The sequence below is a fragment of the Hylobates moloch genome, unplaced genomic scaffold (genome assembly GCF_009828535.3).
Source record: "Hylobates moloch isolate HMO894 unplaced genomic scaffold, HMol_V3 SCAFFOLD_5, whole genome shotgun sequence".
Taxonomy (NCBI): domain Eukaryota; kingdom Metazoa; phylum Chordata; class Mammalia; order Primates; family Hylobatidae; genus Hylobates; species Hylobates moloch.
Window position 1 is genome coordinate 30,447,126 of NW_026652280.1, and position 23,182 is coordinate 30,470,307.

The window sequence follows — 23,182 nt, forward strand, 5'->3', positions numbered from 1 at the left end:
CTGGGAGTAGGAAATAGAAGCTCTTATCTTTGAATTGTTTCACTTTCTTCGCTGGTGTTGCAGTCAGACAACATCTGAAAGGTTTGGCTAAACAACTTACACCTTTCACTTAGATATCTCCTATTTGAAAAACGAAGCTAGTGCTCCATTTTGCTTCGTAGGAATTGCCGGAGACATGATAAAGTAAGAAGAAATACCTGAGCTAGAGTCCTACTCCTCCCACTTGCCTGGGTCATCCCAGTCTAGTTTGTCTCTCTGATCCTTTTTATGGTTCTGTAGGACAGAGATTTTTATCAGCCTCAGGGGATTGTTGTGAGAATTAAATAAATAGTATATGTACAGCACACAGTTCATGATAAACATTCAGGATAGATTTGTTTCCTTCGGTTTTGATACATAAATTATACTTCCCTTCTGCAAGTGGTTGTTTTATCATTTTCTAAAATCCGTGTGTGTTTTAATGCAAAAACATGGGAATGTCAGCTTTAAAACATACAAATGAGAACCAGTTTGAAAAAGGAATTTAGTTAGAAACCCAACCTCATGCCTACTCTGCAGCTCTCCCTGGAAATGGAAATTCCTTGTGGCTTAGAGGAAAGCCAGTATAGGCCACAGAGTCAACAAAGCAAAACTGTCATTGCATTACTTTGTTCTTGGTGGTGTGACACATAAGTACGCTCCCTTTTGTTGGTCTGTCATGTCATTGAGTAGTAAGTGAATACTGTGAGTTCCCTTTAACTCTGATTATGTGCATTTTGTTATCTCGATTAGTTATTATCAAAGCGGATGGCTGCACATGCCCCAGAGATTGTACTAACAGTTCATCCGTAGAAGCATGGAAAGAAAATATTAGAGCCGTTATTTATTCATCTAAAAATAAGGAGATTTAGTTTTACTAATAGTATTGGCCTTTACAACCTTCCAGGGTCTGTGTCAGCCTCAATACTCCGGATATCCCGAGGGAGGAGATAGGAGTTCCTCAACTTTTAGGGCTTGGCATACATGCGTTCACCTGTTCATTCACGTAAAGCTTAGTGTAGTATATGTGTTCCTGGTTACAGTATCTAGATTTAGTTAAACCCTCACGAAATAGCGTGTTTCCCCACATACTGAAGGTGATAGAAAAATATAAGCACATATGACAAAAGATAATGGCAGAGCTGACATCCCCCTCCTCCTGGAACAAGTGCCACATTACAAGGGAAAAACACTGATGAACCAGTCTAATCTCACAGAAAGTGGATCCATAAAAGTTATCAGGAAGACTGTTGGCACTATGGATTTAATATTCACTGTAATAAACGATGCATCTTACCGTGGGTGAATACTGTGCTTGCTGATGGTCATGTGAAATTGCTGTGATTAGTAATCTGTAATTACCCAGATTATTTTCAATGACATTTTAATGAGTACAAAAAACGTGTTTTGTATCATTGGTTTTTTTAATCTAATTCATTTTATCTTTATCTCATTCTTTTAAATTTATTTTATGAACATGTTATAATATGTAAAACATTAGTGCTATAGTATATTGCATGATTTATAAAGAACTAGAACATATATTGCAAGCACATCCTCATTTTTTTACTTGTAGATGTGTACAACTGAAAAGTTTGGAAACCTCTGGTCTAGATTCTGGCTGGTCATCAAAATCACCTGGAGAGCCTGATGTATAATAGAAGGTCCCTGACCAGGCCCTGGGATCAGAATTTCACAAGGCTTCTCAGCTACTTCTGATGATCAGCCGTGCTTGAGAACTACTCCTTGTCTGTATGATCTACTGCTGTAAACAAAACAAAAATCCAGTAGTGAAATATCAGCTTTCAGCACGTTAGAAAGAAAAAAAAATTCAGTAAGCCTCAAGCATATGTAACATCTATCTACTTTTTATCATTTTTTTATTTTTTAGAATGTGTTTTTAACAGATATGCTCCTACTTTTTAAGTATTTTTTTGGTCAAAGAAGATACTATGCATAGGTGTTAGGTTGACCCATATGAAATTTCTAACATTAAACCATTTTTTTACCAACAAAATTGGCATTTCATATGGTTAACCAATTATTTTCTCAGAAAAACTATGCTCAGTGTACAACCTGTGAAGATATTTACACAAAAGGAAAGCATTTATTTTGTGTATTCATTGTTGCATATTTTTAAAATAGGATTTTAATCTATTACAATATGTTTTGCTATCTGTGTTGTGTCTTTCTTCAAATATTTATTCACTATATTATAAAAATCAATTTTGGGGGGCCGGGCACGGTGGCTCAAGCTTGTAATCCCAGCACTTTGGGAGGCCGAGGTGGGCGAATCACGAGGTCAGGAGATCGAGACCACGGTGAAACCCTGTCTCTACTAAAAATACAAAAAATTAGCCGGGCGTGGTGGCGGGCGCCTGTAGTCCCAGCTACTCGGAGAGGCTGAGGCAGGAGAATGGCGTGAACCCGGGAGGCGGAGCTTGCAGTGAGCCGAGATTGCGCCACTGCACTCCAGCCTGGGCGACAGAGCGAGACTCCGTCTCAAAAAAAAAAAAAAAAAAAAAATCAATTTTTGGACCTGCTGTGTCTAAACTCTGAACAAAATATTAATCCCAGAAACGCAAAAAAAACTTAAAATCCGACATGGGGAAGAACAAGGCCCACAGGAACATACCGAAAAACCAACTTGTGGACAAATAAGCAACTTGCAAAGTAGCTGGTGGTGCCAGCAAACTGCTTGAGATAAAGAAATGGTTTATCTGGAATCACAGTGTCACCAGCCATGAGCTGCCTTTGTTCTCACTCATTGCCACAGAATTGTGAGGCACATGCTTGTTAATGGCTGTGGCGCCAGCTAAGTCTCTTTCCCTTCCAGAACAAATGCATTTAGTAGCATTTGTGTAATATAGTGTACTTTCCACTAGAATAGGTAAGAGAAAAGTTACTGTACTCTTAAACAATTAGCATTTAGGAGAGTAATTCTGAAAGAAAATGCATAAAAACATTTGTGAAGGATTGTTTGTAACTTAATATATTTTACCTATAAAATAGAAGACATAAAAGGTAATGCTCAACTTTACAAAAACACAATAATTTTTTTATATTTTTGCGTGTCTGGCTATAAACACCTAAATGTTATTCTCTTGAATTTAAAAGGGATCTGCAGTCTTCTTGATTTATGAACATTGTGGTTTTAAAAATAATTTGCTGAAAAATGATGTTTTCATTTTTTAGTGACAAATATTTAGGGACCGTGTATTTGCAGAATGCTACTGTGTTAATATCTTGCTGCATACTTTGGGCTGTGCTATAACATGAAGCAAAAGTAATTATAGGTTGTTATTTGTTATCCCTGGTGATCATGATAAGGGAAATGTGGCTAAATTCATAGATAATTTGCAAAACATCATTTTAGCCATTAGTTTCAAATTCTTTCCTGTGAAGCCCTTTTGAGAGAGAGAGAGAGAGAGAGCTAATATTAAGCTTCAAAAGTGGTAGGCTTTAGGGTTTAGCTTTCTCTCCCCACTTTCTGTTGGATACTGCTCTATAAATGAAATACAAATGCAAGGTCAGGCAGCACAAGAAAGAGTAGAATTCAGGAGGCTATTTAATTCACAGAATGAATAATCAGCCCTGGATATTGAGGGGTTGCCTCTGATTCGGCTATCAAACCCAATGGAGAGCAAACTGCGTTTAGGAGGGCTAGTGAATTAAAAGCCAGGTCACTGTAGGAATGGAATCATTATAGTTTGACTACCATGTGAGAAAGGCGGCTACTAAAAATACATTTCATACCTCTTCTTGTTTAAAAAATAACACTTTACATTACAGGTGATCACCTTCTTTAGCTCCAGGTTGCTGCAAGCTGGAGCTGAGCTGTCAGTGGAACGGGTCCTGGAAATCATTAAGCAAGGCGTCGTTGCGCTGCCCAAAGACAGACTGAAGGTAAGAAGGCTAAAGAAATGTCCACTTGACACTGCCGTGTCCTTGATGTAAATGTTAGTGTCTTAGCAGACCCTATCCAGAATCATGCTGCTTACCCAGTACATAGACTAGAAGGGCTCCTCAGAACTGTGACAAAGATTTCTGACAGCTTTTCAAAAGAAGCATTAATACTTTCATGCCACTGCATATCCTACAAGTAACCATGGCATGCACTATAATTCATATACTGTTAATAAAAGGACACCTTATTTTTTTAACCCAGTGAAACAAATTCGGCCTTAAAAGTATCATCAAGAGTTGATGGGAAGGTGGTGATGAAGATGATCACAACAGTAGCTAATATTTCCGTGGTGTGACTCAGTGCCACACATTCTAAATGTGTTATATCAAGCTCATTCAGTCCCTACCACAGCCCTTTCAGGTGGGTAGTGGTATCATCCTAATTTTTCAGATGAGGAAACTGATGTACAGTGAAGTTAAGAAACTTAGCCAAAGCCATACAACTGGAAAATGATGGAGCCTGGAGATTAAAAACCAGGAAGTCTAGCTCCAGAGCCCACGTTCATAATTGCTGCACTGTTTACTGTGTGCCTGGGATGTAGTAGTGGAAAGAGATGCACTTCGTGGAGAAGGTGGGAAAATGCTGTATTTGAAGAAGGCGTTTACATCTGTTTGATAGACGTATTCCTGAAGCAGTCTCACAATATAAAACTCATACTTCAAGACTAATTATCCCATAAGAAAAAGATGTAAAGAAGATCCTTTGGGGAATGCATGAATGTACAGCATTGCAGCTTACTTTTACTTTACTGTTCTTTTTAGTTTTTTCTTCATTAGCTCTAATTTTTTAGAGTGCTTTCACCTAAATTACCAACACAGGGAGTCATAATGGATATTTGGCCTTCATAGTGTTTTGTCACAACTCACGTCTGTTCCAGTGTTACTGTTTTTGGGGGCTGTGTTTTTCAGCACTATCACTAGAAGCACCGCTTAATGAATGCTTGAGAGAGATTGTCGTAGGATATAAAAATATTTTCAATTATAATAACAGAGTTTGTAAAATAACAGCACATTAGTCATCATAATCACTTACTGAAGTTCCACTGTACATAAACAACAGTGAGATTCACACGGTACTGAGCAAAGATGGCAAATGTTCTGTTTATCAGCCAAAGTGGCACCACCATGTGGTAATAGCATAAAAACAGGTTACAGTTCACTGGGCCCTCCAGCTTGGATGTGTTCCTATTCCAGATAATTTTTTTAAATATAGAGAATTCATATTGTTTCCATTTTTACATAAAGTAAGACCTTGGTTTGTTGGTTGGTTTGGGGGTATTTTTGTGGGATTTTTTTGAACTATTTCAAATTTATGTAAACTGTACCATGTGAACCAGTACAAAAAAATCCATGAAGATTAAAGTGGCTACTCCCAGGAAGTGATGGATCTCGGTGTGTAAGCTCAGTCAAGAACAAAATAGAAATATCGAGGCCGCCAAAAAAGGACACTGCAATGGAGTCTGGGGAAGGTTAATCTTGTAGTTCACTGTAATACTTAACTTAAAGCAAAATGAATTACAGTGTGCAGGCTAAGTGCTGGAATGTAAATATTTGTTCATTTATTATACTATGTTCAAAAATAAAATGTCATTTATATTTGAGACAGTGACATATAAACAAAAATGTAACTCTTTTCGTTTTTCAGAATTATGGCTAAATAGAGAAAATAATTGATCTATGGTGGGTCCCAGGCAAGTTGACTCTGATTTAGAGCAAGATCCTACTGAGGCCAAGGTCATGGGTAAATTTCTTAAGAGGGCCAGTTAATTTGGTTCTGGAACATGGCAAGAAGTTGTACTCCTGACCTCAGCTTGCCATCTCACTTCATGGTTGCAAAAGGATAGAGGATGGATGATTCAGTTAAAAAAAAAAAAAAAAAGACTATCACCAGTACTAGAAAAGATTACATTTACTAAAATTACATTTACCCACAGATGGTGAGCCATCCTAGTTGGTTTAAATGATAGCATATTATTACCACAGATGTTACTAGAAATAAAAGGCTGTTTATCCTTACAATCAAGCCTTATCTCAATTATTTTAATCATCTTTTTGGATTGAGTGTTTATAATAAAATGAATCACTTAAAACCTCTGGAGTTTAATTCACAGAATACCACAGTATCTAAAGTTGATTGAAAATTCAAGCTGTGTTGAATAATGTTTACATTATACTACATGACAGCACATTATAGTCTTTGGAGTAGTTTACTAATATATACTGATAAAATAATTGTCGGGTATGTAATAATAGTTTCATACATGATATTGATGTAAAAGAGTTGGTTTCAAATTGGAAATGCTGTCTTAATAAGCCCTCTATGAAAATGTGGAATAATATATACTAATTGATTTGTTGTTTGTTAAAATATATAAATTAAACACTTAGAAACTCAGAATTCTTTACTACTACCTTCTGGGTTGTTAAGAGGATCACAGCGCTCCTTACTCATGAGAAATTCACCAGCTAATGTCAGCTGAAGCTGATGAGCCAAAAGTTTTAGACGTTTCCCTTGCATTGTAGAATTGAAGCCAACTTTGTAGAAGTAGTATTCTTCCAATTTTGGGCAAGTAAACAGTAAGATCTGGAAGCCCATGGAAGAGTAATTGACTTCCAACCAAATAAAATATTTTTCAATCAAATATTATTTGACATAGCCTTCTAAAATATTTGTATAATATCCTATGTAGGAATACATACTCTTTGGATAAATCTGTCTATATAGTTAAACAACTTGGCTGTTCAGAGTAAATAGTATTAATATCATTCTAAACATTCTCTTTTTACTGGTATTCTGTGAAGTCTGGGAAAGGCAATACCAGGTAATTATTTTTTCCGGAGCCCCTTGCTTAAACAGAGACCTAAAGAACAGGCTCTGAAATCCTGAGTCGCTTATTTCTCATTTAGGGTTTGGAAGGAAATAAATAAAGTTAGTATGTCCTCTGGGAGCCGACTTAGAAGCCGCAGCTCAAAGCTCTCACTGTCTGTATCCGCAACAGGGCATGTTCCTGGCTCGCATTTTGCTTACTATGGAGCAATTTGAATGTCATGGTGATGGGTCAAAATTCATCCAGATCCATGCGTGTTCTCATACCACTACCACCTCAGATTTTATTATGTTGGGCTCTCAAGTCCCCTCTTTTCTTCAGTTTAGTGAATTATCTATGTCATTTGAGGATTAAGAATTTTACTGTGTTTAGTGTTTGAAAACTAGGTAGTGCTTTTCAAGGGGAATTAACCAGAAGATAACTTACCTTTTAGTGTAAATAAGAAAGTATGGAATAACATGTTGTTGACATTAACCAAACTTTTCATTTACTCAAGACACTTGATAAGTCATAGGAATTAAAAGTAATTACCAGTTTCACACCAAAAGATTTTTAAAGACTTTATTTTATATCCACTTTTTAGAATACTTTCATGGTTGTTTTTAGTTGCATAAAGAAAAATATAAAAAATCATATTAACTGAAATTTCAAGAGGTTTTTCACAGCTTCTTAATATTGACTTGCTTAAAACTTTTCCCCTTGCTCCTATTTGGGGTCTCTTCCCTATCTCACCCTAAGCATCTTTCGTTTCTTTGTCAGTTCTCTATCCCCAGAGCAGATTCCTGAGTGCCGTACTGGGAGGGCCCCTTGGGGTCCCACAGGAACAACCCCCATGTGTCCACAGTCACTCTCTTCTGCCTCCCCACACATCCACACTCCTCGTGTATCTCTACCTGTGGAAATATGAATAGCCAGCATCCTCCCTCTAACACAAAAGTACTGTTAGATCCCAAACCCTAGAAATCCTCATTTCTCATGTCATTCCTTCCCCTGCACATTGCCACCCTCCCATGTGGCTTCTCCACATTTCCCCCACAGTCTATTGCTATAAACTCCTAATTGGGGTCTCCACTTCCGCATCCTTCTTCCTTCCCAGGTGTCCTTAGCCCTGTTGCCGCCCTTACACGCTGCTCTGATCCAGCACGCAAGGCACTTCATGGCCTAGCTCCTGACTTAAGTTGTGTTCTTTTTCCTCCTACGGATCCTGTGCTCCGACGCTGTCAGCTGCTGGCCGATCGCCAGGTGGACAGAGTCCTTGCATGCCAGGCCTTTGTGCATGCAGCTTCTGGGTTCTCACAGTTTCATGGCTTGTCTGTCAGGTGAGCCGATCATGCTCCCCGCTTTCTATGAAGCCCACTCTGATTCACCCATGCACACTCGGTGGTTTCTCCACATTTCTATGGCACCACGTATGTCTCTCTATTATAGCAAAAACCATCCCCCAGCACACCCATCTCATTCAATACATATTCGTGGGGTAAATTAACTTCTCCACTCTGCCTCTGGATTCCTATTTCTCTCCTTCTTCTCAGCCAAAATCTTGATTTCTCCTTTGGTCCTTCAACTCTCCTTATTCACTGCACAGCATTAGTGCAGAACATTAAAGGAGGGATTCCCAGTGAAGAGTGAGGCTTTTCTCCATGGCTTGCTGTCCCAAGGCCCCCTCAGCCCAGGCTCTCTGGTGGAAGACTAAGGGTCTCTTACCGCTAAGCTTTCCCTGCTAGTTGGTTTTCCTGTATTTGGCCCTTCTCTTTCTGCCACCCTTCTCCTTCTGTCCCCAGATTTGCTTCTCAGGATGTATGCACCCACCTGTCCCTTTACATTAATTTGCATCATCATCATCATCACCAATATCACCTATAATATACAAGCAAAGAATCTCTTACAAATGTGGTTTGTTTCTTCCTACTGCAGCTCGTTATTTTACCCCCACTTTGACCACAACATTGCTAGGACGTTGGGGAAACAGAAGTATGTAAGACACCACCTCTGCCCTCAGAGGTGCCCTTTCAGGAGAGAAAGGCGCCCCCTTGCATTGCAGAGCTGAATAGAGCAGGGCACTTTATGCTGCGTGTCAAATGAATGGTGTAGAAGTTAAGTTCTGGAAGAAGGAATGAAGACACTGCTGGGAAGAACTAGTCAGGGAACGTTTAAGAGAAACCTGGACTTGACTTTCTCTGTCTTAAAGGGATGGTAAGGTTTCCATAAAGCTGGGATGAAAGAGAAATCCAGATGGGGAAATCTGTGTGGGAGTACAAGAGAAGGCCCAAGGCAAGTTCAGCTTAGTGTCCAACTGGAACAATAGGACTCCCCTAATTCTCTCTGCTGTATTAATGTGGCTTGTATTATTTAATGGTACAATAAAGTAATTAGTGGCTTTCAAACTCTTTAGACTGCCACCCCCAGCAAAAAATACATTTTACATCATGATACAATTCACACATTTATATACAACTGAAATGAAAGTTTCATAAAACAGTACTTACCTTCATTAAATGTGATGGGCTCCGATATTGCCTATTCTGTTTCTTTTTTTTAAATTGCTAGTCAGACCCATTAAATTGATTTAATGATCCACTATTATTTAGCAACTCAGAGAGTTTTAAAAATAATGTATCAAGGCTGGGCATGGTGGCTCACACCTGTAATCCCATCACTTTGGGAGCTGGAGGCGGGCAGATCACAAGGTCAGGAGTTCAAGACCAGCCTGACCAACGTGATGAAACCAAGATCGTGCCACTGCACTCCAGCCTAGGGGACAGAGTGAGACTCCATCTCAAAATAAACAAATAAATAAATAAATATCAAATCACTGTTTTTCAAAGTGTGATCCTCACAGCAGCAGCAGCATCCCCTAAGAACTTGCTAGGAATGGAGGTTCTCGGGCCCTACCCCAGACCTATGGAATTAGAATCTGTGGGGCTGGGGCAGTCAGTGCTTTAACATCAGCCCCTGTGTGAACTGATGCCTGCTCCAGTTTGAGAAGCACAGCACTAGATAATTGCTCCAAACACACCAGCCCTCTCCACTCTTAGAGCCTTGCCTGGATCACTCTCCCTGCTCCAGATATCCGCTGGCCTCATTCCTGCATCTCCTTCAAGTCTTTACTCTCGTGAGCAAATGAAATCTCTCTTACTCTCAGGCATCATGCCTGCCCGACCTTCTAGTTAACATTTCTGCACTCCCAGTCCCCCAATCCTACTGTATGTTTTCTTTTTCTGCAGCATTGTCATCTAGCATACTGTATAATTATTTATTATTATCCTCCTAGATAATGTAAGCTCCAGGAGGCCAGGGGTCTTCATATTTTGTTCACTGGGGTATCTGAAATGTACCTGGCACCTACTGGGCACTTTAATATTTGCTGAATGGGAGGGAGGGAGGAAATGAGAAAGAGAGGGATACCAACGAACAATGGGCCTGTTGACCATAAAATGCTGCTTCAAGAAAGCATTCTTTGAAGAACGGCTCTCCATAGACTCTTAAAAGGTCAGCTTTTATTCCAAAATATTATAAAGAAGCTCAGTTAAGACTGGAGGTGTTGGTCACTTTGTTGGAATAGTTGCTTTTTAAAAGTCTACATTATTCCACATTTATACATTCTTATAGCTACAAAACCCTACTGTGAAGACCTCTACTTTAGTAGTTCTCATCAATAAGCTAATTCCTATGTAAATTGGCCTTACTAAATTTTTAATAGTTTCTCAGGGGTTCTCTTCTTGACTGTCACCTGCAGTCACCTGTCATAGTTCAAGCAGAGTAAAATATTCTGATTTATGGTATTAGGATAAGTTTTTCAAGCGATCTCATTTTTTCCTATTTCTGAACCTTTCTCAGAGGGTGAAGAGCATGGAGGACCTGTCAGGCTCTATGAGAGTCCAATAAAGAGCCACTGTTTGCTTTTTCTGGTTCATTCTCTCTACTTTCCCTGATCCATGTAGAGCATGTGTGTGTTCAGGGCCTGACAGAAAGTCGAGGAGACCGAGTGCCTGACACTGTCCACCAGCCCAACAGCAAAGCCTCTTCTTCAGACTAAATCTGCTGCTAGCTTATAGCTACTTCAATTGTACACATGACGTCATTTGACTTTTTTCTCCTGTTTTTATTTTTATCACTTTAAACTTTTAAAAAATCGTTTTCTCTTTCCTGAAATATTGTTACCTTTTTGCTGTGGGATGGGAGCTAGGAAGCATTCAGCATAAAGGGGATAGCTCTGTGCTGGGCTTCTATCCTCAAAGGAGAGATGACATTTCTGCCATTTCACCAAGCACAAAATGATCTCTGCAGAATTCAACAATCACAGTGGCTCTCCCTCCCATTCTGACTCTCCTTGAGTTTCTTGTCTAATAAAGACAAAGATCAAGTCTTATAAGTTACTTCTGCCTCCCATGGAATAGTAAACACAGGCTCATAAATGGCTCCGGAAACTGCTAGAATAATGTAATACCTGATTCTTAGGACCATTTAATCCTCATATGGGAAATTTTATGTTATGAACTCCATGGTCTCACATGCACACGTGCACACACACACATTTGCAGGATGTTGCTACAGCTTTCCAAGTCACCAGTTCTACATATTGAGAAGGAAGCAAATGAGAAATCTTAGCCAAGGCCAGTCCCTCAGTTGAATCCCCCCAGAGTCATTTTGCAGGACAAGGACTACAGAAAGGCACAGTAGAACACCCATAATGTTGATACTAGAATCTCTTCTGTATTGGGGTTATCTAAGAAGGAATCTGGTCACATTGATTCTCCCTCCATCAAAATGAGGATTTCCAGAGAATTCTCTTGACATCACCTGGAGCACTCTTTTCATATGCAGGTTCCGGATCCCACCTGAGATTCTAACCTAGTAGACTGGTGATGAACTCAGGAATTTGTCTGGTTAAACAGTTCTTTGAGACGTGCTGATAACCTGCCAGATTTGGGAACCACTACTGTATGGACAAGTTTTCTTCAACTCCCTGCCCTCACAAAAACTAAGGAGATGATGGCTAGGATTAACAGTTGGCCTTGATAAGGTTGGGGCTGTTTTTTTCCAACTTCCCTACAAAAGACAGTGAACTTCCACTTTGTGATCCTTAAAGTAGATTCCTTTAAAGTAGAAAATATTTTATATGTAACCCAAATATAAGATGAGAATTACTTTAAAATGAGACAGAGTAGTAAAATTCCATTAATAAAGTCTGTGGCCTTTTAAATGTTGCATATGCTTTTCAATCTGACATAAGTATCCCTCTTTTGACTCAACTTCCTTTTTCTTTGTTGTTTACTATTCAGTTAACATTAATTGAGCACTTGCTCTACACCAGGTGCTCCAGTAGGTATTCTTATATAGGTGATCTCATTTAGTCTCCCTAGCAATTCTATGAGGTGTAAGGATAATTTCCATTCTGCAAGTGAGGAAACTGAGGCTAAGGAGTTCATTGGAGCCAGGTGCAGTGACTCATACCTGTAATCCCAGCAGTTTGAGAGGCTGAGGCAGGAGGATCACTTGAGCTCAGGAGTTTGAGACCAGCCTGGGAAACATAATGAGACCTCATCTCTACTAAAACTCCCTCCTAAAATATTAGCCAGGTGTGGTGGTGCACACCTGTAGTCCCAACGATTCAGGGGGCTAAGGCAGGAGGATGGCTTAGGCCCTGGAAATTGAGGCTGCAATGAGCCCTGATCCTACCACTGTACTCCACCCTGGGTGGCAGACAGGATTATTTTAGTCCGTCTTATCTTTGAGCCATGAATTTCAGCTATTCCTTCTTTCAAATCCTAAATTTTTGCTTCTTCTTAACCCATTTGCTTATTAGACCAATTTGTGTAACTGAAAGCATACATAATACACCAAATTAAGTCCTTGAGTTTGACAATATCTGTACTCAGTGTTGTAGAGTAACCTTTGAAATGTTTGAAAATTATGTCCATTGCTGCTTTATGGAGTACTGAAAGGCTGTTAGGCCTTTCTTTTTTTTTTTTTTTTTTATTATTATACTTTAAGTTCTAGGGTACACGTGCACAATGTGCAGGTTTGTTACGTATGTATACATGCGCCATGTTGGTGTGCTGCACCCATTAACTTGTCATTTACATTAGGTATATCTCCTAATGCTATCCCTCCCTCCACCCCCCACCCTACAACAGGCCCCGGCGTGTGATGTGAAATGGGGAAAGGATTCCCTATTTAATAAATGGTGCTGGGAAAACTGGCTAGCCTTATGTAGAAAACTGAAACTGGATCCCTTCCTTACACCTTATACAAAAATTAATTCAAGATGGATTAAAGACTTAAATGTTAGACCTAAAACCATAAAAACCCTAGAAGAAAACCTAGGCAATACCATTCAGGATATAGGCATGGGCAAGGACTTCACGTCTAAAACACAAAAAGCAATGGCAACAAAAGCCAAAATTGACAAATGGGATCTAATTAAACTAAAGAGCATCTGCACAGCAAAAGAAACTACCATCAGAGTGAACAGGCAACCTACAGAATGGGAGAAAATTTTTGCAATCTACTCATCTGACAAAGGGCTAAAATCCAGAATCTACAACGAACTCAAACAAATTTACAAGAAAAAAACAACCCCACCAAAAAGCAGGCCAGGATATGAACAAATATTTCTCAAAAGAAGACATTTATGCAGCCAAAAAACACATGAAAAAATGCTCATCATCACTGGCCATCAGAGAAATGCAAATCAAAACCACAATGAGATACCATCTCACACCAGTTAGAATGGCCATCATTAAAAAGTCAGGAAACAACAGGTGCTGGAGAGGATGTGGAGAAATAGGAACACTTTTACACTGTTGGTGGGACTGTAAACTAGTTCAACCATCGTGGAAGTCAGTGTGGCGATTTCTCAGGGATCTAGAACTAGAAATACCATTTAACCCAGCCATCCCATTACTGGGTATATACCCAAAGGATTATAAATTATGCTGCTATAAAGGCCTTTCTTGTACATAATGTTGAAATTGCAGTAAACATACAATGGCTTAATGTCATATTTACTTTCTGGCTAATCATTCTTGATAAACAGGCTAGCCCATGATATTCATTATAATGTCTTACATTATTTTTGTTTAATTAAATACATGGTAGATGTGTAAGCAGTTTATAAGCAGTTTTTTTCTTTGCAATGGATAAGCAAATTAAGCATAGTGTTTACTTTGTAATCCTGGAGTAGAAAAATTTAGTCTTTATTATCATTGCATCTTGAATGTAGTCATAAACTAAAACACTTAATTGAAAAGTGATAAATATCTAATTTTTTTGGTAGCAAAATAAATCTTGCCCAGTATTTTAGTTTGTTCAGGCTGCTATAACAAAATACCATAAACTGGGTAGTTTGTAAATAACAGAAATTTGTTTCTTAGAGTTCTGGAGACTGAGAAGTCTAAGATCAACACAAATCAGCAGATTTAGTGTCTGGTAAGGGACTGCTTCCTGGTTTATAGATGGCCATCTTCCTGCTATATCTTCCATATGGCAGAAGGGGTAAGGGAGCTTTCTGGAGTCTCTTTTATTTTTAGTTATTTATTTTTTTAATTTTTTTTTTTTTTGACACTAGCTTCACTCTGTTACCCAGGCTAGAGTGCGGTGCCACGATCTCAGCTCATTGCAACCTCCACCTCCTGGGTTCAAGCAATTCTCTTACCTCAGTCTCCCAAGTAGCTGGGATTACAGCTATGCACCACCATGCCTAGCTAATTTTTGTATTTTTAGTAGTGATGGGGTTTTCCCATGTTGGCCAGGCTGGTCTCGAACTCCTGACCTCAGGTGATCCGCCCACCTTAGCCTCCCAAAGTGCTGGGATTACAGAGCCACCGCGCCCAGCCCTGGAGTCTCTCTTTTGAGGGCACTAATCCCCTTCATGAGGCTCCACCTTCATGACCTAATTATTTCCCCAAAGCCTTACCTCCAAATACTATCACACTGGAGATTAGGATTCCACATATTAACTTTAGGGGAACACATTCAGTCTATGGCACCTAGTTCTCCAGACCATGGTGCTGTGGTTTGAATGTCCCCTCCAAACTTATGTTGAGACTTAATTCCCCAGTGCGGCAGTATTGAGAGGTGGGGCCTTTAAAGTGTGATTAGATCATGAGGGCTCTGCTCTTGTGAATAGATTAATCCATTCATGAAGTAATGGCTAATGGATTAATGGGTATCATGGGAGGGGGACTTGAGGCTTTATAAGAGGAGAGAGGCCTGAGCTAGCACATTTAGCCCCCTCTCCATGTGATGCTCTGCACTGCCTTGGGACTCTGCAGAGGGTCTCCACCAGCAAGAACACCCTCACCAGATGCAGCCCAACCTGGGACTTCTAAGCCTCCATATCTGGAAGAAATTCCTTTCTTAAAATAATTACCCAGTTTCAGGTATTCTCTTGTAAGCAGCAGAAAATGGACTAGGACACATGGTTTCCAATGACTGCAGGACCCAAGTTCACAATGCAAGGGCAGCTCTGGAAAAGGCTGGCACTGTTCAGTAGAAAAGGAAACATCAAGCTGTGTGATTTTACCTTGATATCCCTGCTATTAGTTTTGATAGAATTTTCTTTGGTCAGAAATGTGTGATTCACAAACTAAAATTTCCTAAAAAGATAATCTAACTGTGGTGCTTTAAAAAATAGAACCAGTTGCCAGGAGCAGTGGCTCACGCCTGTAATCCCAGCACTTTGGGAGGCCAAGGCGGGTGGATTACATGGTCAGAAGTTCAAGAGCAGCCTGGCCAAGATGGTGAAACCCCGTCTCTACTAAAAATACAAAAATTAGCCAGGCGTGGTGGCAGGTGCCTATAATCCCAGCTACTTGAGAGGCCGAGGCGGGAGAATCACTTGAACCCGGGCAGCAGAGGTTGCAGTGAGCTGAGATCATGCCACTGCACTCCAGCCTGGGTGACCGAGTGAGACTCCATCAAAAAAAAAAAGAACCAGTTGTCCTTACTCATCTGCCTCAATTTTGACTCTTCTGTTAGATTTGTCCAAATGTTGGACCAGTATTTCAGGGAACTTCCTAATCTCTGACTAACGTAATGTCAGTTACTGGGTTGTGAAAATCACTCCCAGCATGTTCTACTTGCCCCACTTGAAGAATATCTACTATTTCTAAAAACCCTAACATTAAAAAATGGTGGCCGGGCGCGGTGGCTCACGCTTGTAATCCCAGCACTTTGGGAGGCCGAGGCGGGCGGATCACGAGGTCAGGAGATCGAGACCACGGTGAAACCCCGTCTCTACTAAAAATACAAAAAATTAGCCGGGCGCGGTGGCGGGCGTGGTGGCGGGCGCCTGTAGTCCCAGCTACTCGGAGAGGCTGAGGCAGGAGAATGGCCTGAACCCGGGAGGCGGAGCTTGCAGTGAGCCGAGATTGCGCCACTGCACTCTAGCCTGGGCGACAGAGCGAGACTCCGTCTCAAAAAAAAAAAAAAAAAAAAAATGGTAAGTTGTAGACTATTTGTGTCTAGAAATGATCTTTGCACATCAAAGCATGTTTTTTCAAACAGAAATTACCCCATTAGATTTAAAATATGAACTAGTTCACTTAAAGTCACCTTTTCTTTGGTGTTAGATAAGTTAAACTTGAGATGGGTTTGGTATTAAATTATATCGTTGCTCACTAGTCTCACAGTGAGATTGGAAGGAACATATTTTATACCCAGTTTCGGAAGTTTAGTGAGTCATAAGAGTAATTCCCTGTTTTTGGTCATACATCATATCTAGAACATGTCAAGGTCTCATCTACTAATAAAGCTACCCCCCTTCTTTTTTTTTCAGTGTAAATTGAGAGATCATATATACAAATAAACTATAGATGTATACTGTAAAATAATAGTTACAAAGTAAGTATCCATACGATGGCTATTGATATCAAGAAATGGTCATTGCCAACAGCCCAGAAGTCCCAATATACCCTCTAGAAGTAAAAACTGTCCTGACTTTGGGGATAACTGTCATCATCTTCATAATTTTACCATCTGTGTGTATATTTCTAAACAATGTGGTTTCCAATTCTGACCTTTTCATAAATGGAACCATGCACTGTATTTTCCTTTGCAACTTTCTTCTTTCACTCAACATTTTGTTGATGAGAGCCATTTATGTTGTTAGACAACATTTGTTCCTATCCACTGATGTATTAGTATTACATTATATAAATGGTTCACAGTTTATCCATTCTATTGGTAGACATCTAGATTATTTCCAATTTTGAGCTATAAAAAAGTTCCCCAAAATAAATGAAACAAAACTTGACAGAACTGAAAAGAAGTAGAGATAATTCAAAAATAATAGTTGGAGACTAATGCCCCAATACTAGAACAACTAGATAGAAAGACAGCAAGAATATAGATTTAAACAGCACTATCAACCAACATGATCTAACTAACATCTATAGAGCATTCTACCCAATGGCAGCAGAGTACATATTCTTTACAAGTACACATGGAACACACTCCAGGATAGACCACGTGCTGGGTCACAAAACAAGTCTCAGATTTGAAAGGATTGAAATCAAACAGATATGTTTATTGACCACAGCATAATTAAATTAGAAATAAATAAAAGAAAGGTATTTGGAAGAGCTTCTAATATTTGGAAATTAAGCAGCATACTTTTAATAGGTCATAAGGAAAATTTAAAAACAGTTTGAACTAAATGAAAATAAAAATACAGCATATCAAAATTTGTGAGATGCAGCTCAAGTGGTGCTTACAGGTAAATTTGTAACTTTAAATCCTACGTTAGAATAAAAGAAACATCAGATAATCTAAGCTTCTACCTTAAGAAACTAAAAAGAAAAGCAAATTAAACCTCAAATAAGCAAAAGGGCAGAAATCATAAAGATCAGAGCACAAATCAATGAAGAGAAAACAGAAAACAATAGATAATATCAGTGAAACTAAAAGCTGATTCTTTGAAAAGATCAATAAAATGGATAAGACTTTACCTAGAATGAGCAAGAAAAAAAGAGGAGACACAGATTACCAAAGTGAAGAATGAAAAAAGGCCACCGTTATTGACCCTGTAGAAATTAAATACAAAGGAATACAATATTAGAAACAAATTGAAATGAACAAATTAAACATTGTAGATGAAATGAGCAATTCTTAAAAAATACTAATTATCAAAACTGACTTAAAAAGAAATATAAAAACTGAATAGACCTACCACTATTTTTTTAATGAATTAGTAATTAAAATCTTCCCAAAAAGAAGAACACAGGCTCGCATGTCTTCACTGGTAAATAGTTTTTGCAAAGAAATAATGTGAATCCTACACAGACTCTTTCAGAAACTAGAGTAAGAAAAAGGAATGCTACCCAACTCATTCAGGGAGGCCAGTATGACCTTGATAACAAAATCAGACAAAGACATCACAAGAAAAGAACAGACCAGTATCTCTCATGAACAGAGACACAAAAAAATCCTTTACAAAATATTAGCAAACTGACACCAGCAGTGTACAGAAAGGATTGTACACCATAACCAAGTCAGATTTATCCCAGGAATACAAAATTAGTTTAATATCCAAAACTGAAATAGTATAATATGCCATATTAGTAGAATAAAGGACAAACCACATGATCATTTTAATAGACCAAGAATCAACAAAGCACAATCCACAGGCCAAATCCTGCCTGCCACCTATTTTTGAAAGTACAGTTTTCTTGGAACACAGCTACACCCACTTATTTATGTATTGTCTGTGTCTCCTTTCACATGACAGTAGCAGAGTCAAGTAGTTGTGACAAAGATCATATGGCTCACAAAGCCTAAAATGTTTATTACTGGGCCCTTTATAGAAAAAGTTTGCTGACCCCCACAATACACACAGACAAAACCTAACATCTGTTCATGATAAAAATTCTCACAAAACTGGGAATATAAGGTAAATTCCTCACCTGACAATGGGCACCTGGAAAAAACCTACAGCTAACATCACACATAATGATGAAAGACTAAATTCTTTTTCCACTGATCAGGAACAAAGCAAGAATGTCGGCTCCCAGCACATGTATTCAGCATTGTGCTTGAGGCCCTAGAAGAGCATACAACAAGATAAAGAAATCAAATGTATACAGGTTAAAAAATGAATAAGTAAAACTGTCTGTATTTGGCCAAGCACAGTGGCTCACGCCTGCAATCCCAACACTTTGGGAGGCTGAGGTGGGAGGATAGCTTAAGGCCAGGAGTTAGAGAACTCCTGAGCAACATAGCGAAACCACATCTTTATATTAAAAACAGCAGCAACAACAACAAAAGCTGTATTTGCAGGTGAAATTATCTGGTTTTTGGAAAATCTTGAGTCCATAGCACAACTAATAGAACCAATAAATGAGCTTCAAAAGTTGCTGGATAAAAGATCAGTGTACAAAAATCAATTGTGTTTCTTTATACTAAAAACAATGCTGTATGGACAGTGGTGTTCTGTCCCAGTATTGAAATTGAACATACTCATCTGTTCAATTTCAGATTCAAACTGCTACCCAAAATGTTTGTGTCAATTTATATTTCCATCAGAAGTATTTGAGGGTTCTTGTTTTTCCACATACTCAAAAAAGGATGTCATCCCTTTTATTTTTCAATCCAGTCGAGGTGTGTCAGTATCTGTGGTCCTATATATTCTTTATACTTTTCTGCTTCCAAGAAGATTACCTTTTGCATATGGAAATGCCTTCTAAAACAGGAAGTTATTCTGGCTTCTCAACTGCCTCTAGATAGACACCGGGGATTACTCCTTCATCTTCACCATCCCCTAAATATAGGTCTACCTTATCATTCTGTCTTTCACACTCGTGGCCATGCCAGTCTCATCAGCCTTCCACTCTTATCCGCACTGAACCATGTACTCTTGCCAGAGCATTACTTGCATTTTTCTACCTCTGTGCCCTTGGATATGCCACTTCCTGTCTTTCTTTGAAATTCTACCCATGTTTCAAAAAGCATTGCCAAAACCCTCTCTCCAAGTTCTTCTTTACCATTCTGTACTGTTTTTATCTCCTGCTACCTTGTGTATTAATACGTATGTATATACTTTAATCTCATTTCATTTTTAAGTTAATTCTTGTGTTTTCTATGTTTGTGTCACCCCATAGCATCTTGACATAATACACTACCTTGTGCAGAATAGCTACTCGATAAATATTGCTGAATAAAGTAATGCAGCGTGGTTGAAAATTAGCTTGGGAATTAAGTTTTTGCTTCTAGGTATCAAGACCCTACCAGATAATACACCCTACAGAAAACGACTATAAAGTCTGAACATACAATACGAAACACAACTACCTGAAGATACCGGCGAATGAATAGAAGCAAACCATTTCAGGCTGTTTATGCTCATTTAGAGGAGAGGAAACAGGAAGCTATATACATACATTTCTATTTCCATGGCTTTTAGCCTGGGACCAAGTACAATCCATGTAGTTCGTGGCATGGTGGCAAGCACCTCACATGGAAGACTCTTGATATTTCTGGCCCAGGAAATCACAGAAGAGAAACTGGGAAAGCATGAATGCTGAAGAGAGTAGAAGAATCCTAGAAGGGAAAGAGCTGGAAGGGAATTCCCAAACTGCCTGTCTACATCTCTGAATCATAGCAGCTTAGCTAGAAACCAAAACTGAACTAAGGCCAGCTCTGAAGATACAGAAGAGTGAGCAGATGCAGAGACGGTCATAAAGAGGGTGCATTCTTCACTTGGAGGATGGAAAATAACAAACCTACTTCCTGACACTTTCAGCCTTGGGCTGACTGCAGTGACAGCATCATACTGCACACAAAGCAGAGGTGGGACACATGTAGAAAAGTAGCAGCGCCTTTCTGGCCTGAAAACCAGAAAAGAGAAGTTGAGAATCCATAAACTCTGAAAATAGTGGAGGAATCCCAGAAGTGAAGGAGTCAGAGAAAGGAATCCTTAAACTCTGCCAGTCCACATCTTTGACTAAACCTTGAACCACATATCTGCAGAACAAACTTTAAGCGGCCTGGCTAAAAACAAAAGATCAAAATGCAGAGTTTTCAGTTCTAGCCCAGACAAGAATCTCTACAATGTAACATTAATATTATTCAGGATACAACCCAAAATGTCCCGACATCCACAGAATCAAGAAAATGGAACTCATTTTCTGCACACAACAATCAAGTTTTCTACCCCAAGACGAACCAGATGTTAGAACAACAAAGATTTTGAAGTAACTACTATGGCTTTCCTCATTTTTTTTCTTTGCATGAAACATGTTTTTAATGCATGAACATTCCGGCAGAGAAAGGAGATGTCTCAGCCGAGAAATAGAAACAATTAAAAAGGGCCAAATGGAAAAAAGACAGACAGTTGCAGATATGAGATGCTGACACCAAACAGAATAAACACAAAGAATCTCATGTCAAGGCATTTTAGCATCAAAGCTGTTGAAAGCCAATGACAAAAACCAAGAGAAAAACAACAAAGTATAACATAGTACCAAGTTCCCTTATGCGGGAACAACTCAATTAACCTTGCACTTCTCATTAGAAGTCAGAGAGTCTCAAAGAGAATGGAACAATGCTAAAGGAAGTTCTTCAGGCTGAGCAAAAATGATGCCAGATGGAAACTCAGGCTTTCAGAAAGGAAAGAAAAATATTTACAAGAAGTAGTAAATATCTGAGTAAATACATAACATTCATATTTATATTTTTCATTCTCTTTGCCTTCTTCCCTCCCTCCCTTCTTTCTCTTTAATTTTTAAATAAACTAAAATTCCTAAATGACATGGTGGCAAGCACCTCACATGGGAAACTCTTGATATTTCTGACTTAGAAAAGCACAGGAGAGAAGCTGGGAAAGCATAAATGCTGAAGAGAGTAGAAGAATCCCAGAAGGGAAAGAGCCAGAAGGGAATAAGCAAAATTATCACTTTGGCTTTTAAGATTTATAATCTATGTGGATGTATATATAACAACTATAGTATATAGGAGAGGAGAGGAGGGATATGGCCCTGTATGGTTGTGAGAGTTGTATAGTTTACATGAAGTAGTATATATATATTTTTTTTTAATGTTTGTAGGTGCATAGGTATATATATTTATGGGGTACATGAGATGTTTTGATACAGGCATGCAGTGTGAAATAAGCACATCATGGAGAATGGGGTATCTATCTCCTTAAGCATTTATCCTTTGAGTTACAGATAATCCAGTTATTCTCTTTAAGTTATTTTAAAATATGCAATTCAGTTATTACTGACTATGGTCACCCTAAGTAGTATATTGTTATCTGTAAGTTGGCTGAGAAAAGTTAAGAGTGTATATTGTAATCTCTAGGGCAACCACTGTAAAAGTAATAAAAAAATGAATAGCTCAAAAGCCAACAGAAAAATTAGAATTCTTAGAAACATTCAAATAATTTTTTCCCCAAAGCAGGAAAGGAGGAACAAAACGAGAGGATTTGAGTAGAAAGCAAAATATAATATTGGCAGACTCAAACCTAACCATACCAATAATTACATGGAATGTTAAAGGACCAAACACTCATTAAAAAGCAAGAATTGTCAGAATGGATAAAATAAGACCCGACTATATACTGTCTGTAAAGGACATGCTTTAACTATAAAAATACAGGTTGACTGCATAAGTGTCTTCTTTTGAGAAGTGTCTGTTCATGTCCTTCGCCCACTTTTTGATGGGGTTGTTTTTTTCTTGTAAATTTGTTTGAGTTCATTGTAGATTCTGGATATTAGCCCTTTGTCAGATAAGTAGGTTACGAAAATTTTCTCCCATTTTGTAGGTTGCCTGTTCACTCTGATGGTAGTTTCTTTTGCTGTGCAGAAGCTCTTTAGTTTAATTAGATCCCATTCGTCAATTTTGGCTTTTGTTGCCATTGCTTTTGGTGTTTTAGACATGAAGTCCTTGCCCGTGCCTATGTCCTGAATGGTAATGCCTAGGTTTTCTTCTAGGGTTCTTATGGTTTTAGGTCTAACATATAAGTCTTTAATCCATCTTGAATTAATTTTTGTATAAGGTGTAAGGAAGGGATCCAGTTTCAGCTTTCTACATATGGCTAGCCAGTTTTCCCAGCACCATTTATTAAATAGGGAATCCTTTCCCCATTGCTTGTTTTTGTCAGGCTTGTCAAAGATCAGATAGTTGTAGATACACAGTGTTATTTCTGAGGGCTCTGTTCTGTTCCATTGATCTATGTCTCTGTTTTGGTTACTGTAGCCTTGTAGTATAGTTTGAAGTCAGGTAGCGTGATGCCTCCAACTTTGTTCTTTTGGGTTAGGATTGACTTGGCGATGCGGGCTCTTTTTTGGTTCCATATGAACTTTAGTTTTTTCCAATTCTGTGAAGAAAGTCATTGGTAGCTTGATGGGGATGGCATTGAATCTGTAAAT

General features: G+C 38.7%; 1 protein-coding gene across 4 annotated transcripts in view; it reads left to right on the forward strand.

Moving 5' to 3' along the window:
• The window catches only part of DYM (dymeclin), a 395,506-nt gene that overhangs the window by 336,205 nt on the left and 36,119 nt on the right, over positions 1 to 23,182 (forward strand). For all 4 annotated transcript variants that reach the window (XM_032152347.2, XM_058438379.1, XM_032152351.2 and 1 more), the window contains one exon: positions 3,811 to 3,924. In XM_032152347.2, coding sequence (XP_032008238.1) covers positions 3,811 to 3,924 — 114 coding nt within the window. The remainder of the gene's footprint in view (positions 1 to 3,810; positions 3,925 to 23,182) is intronic.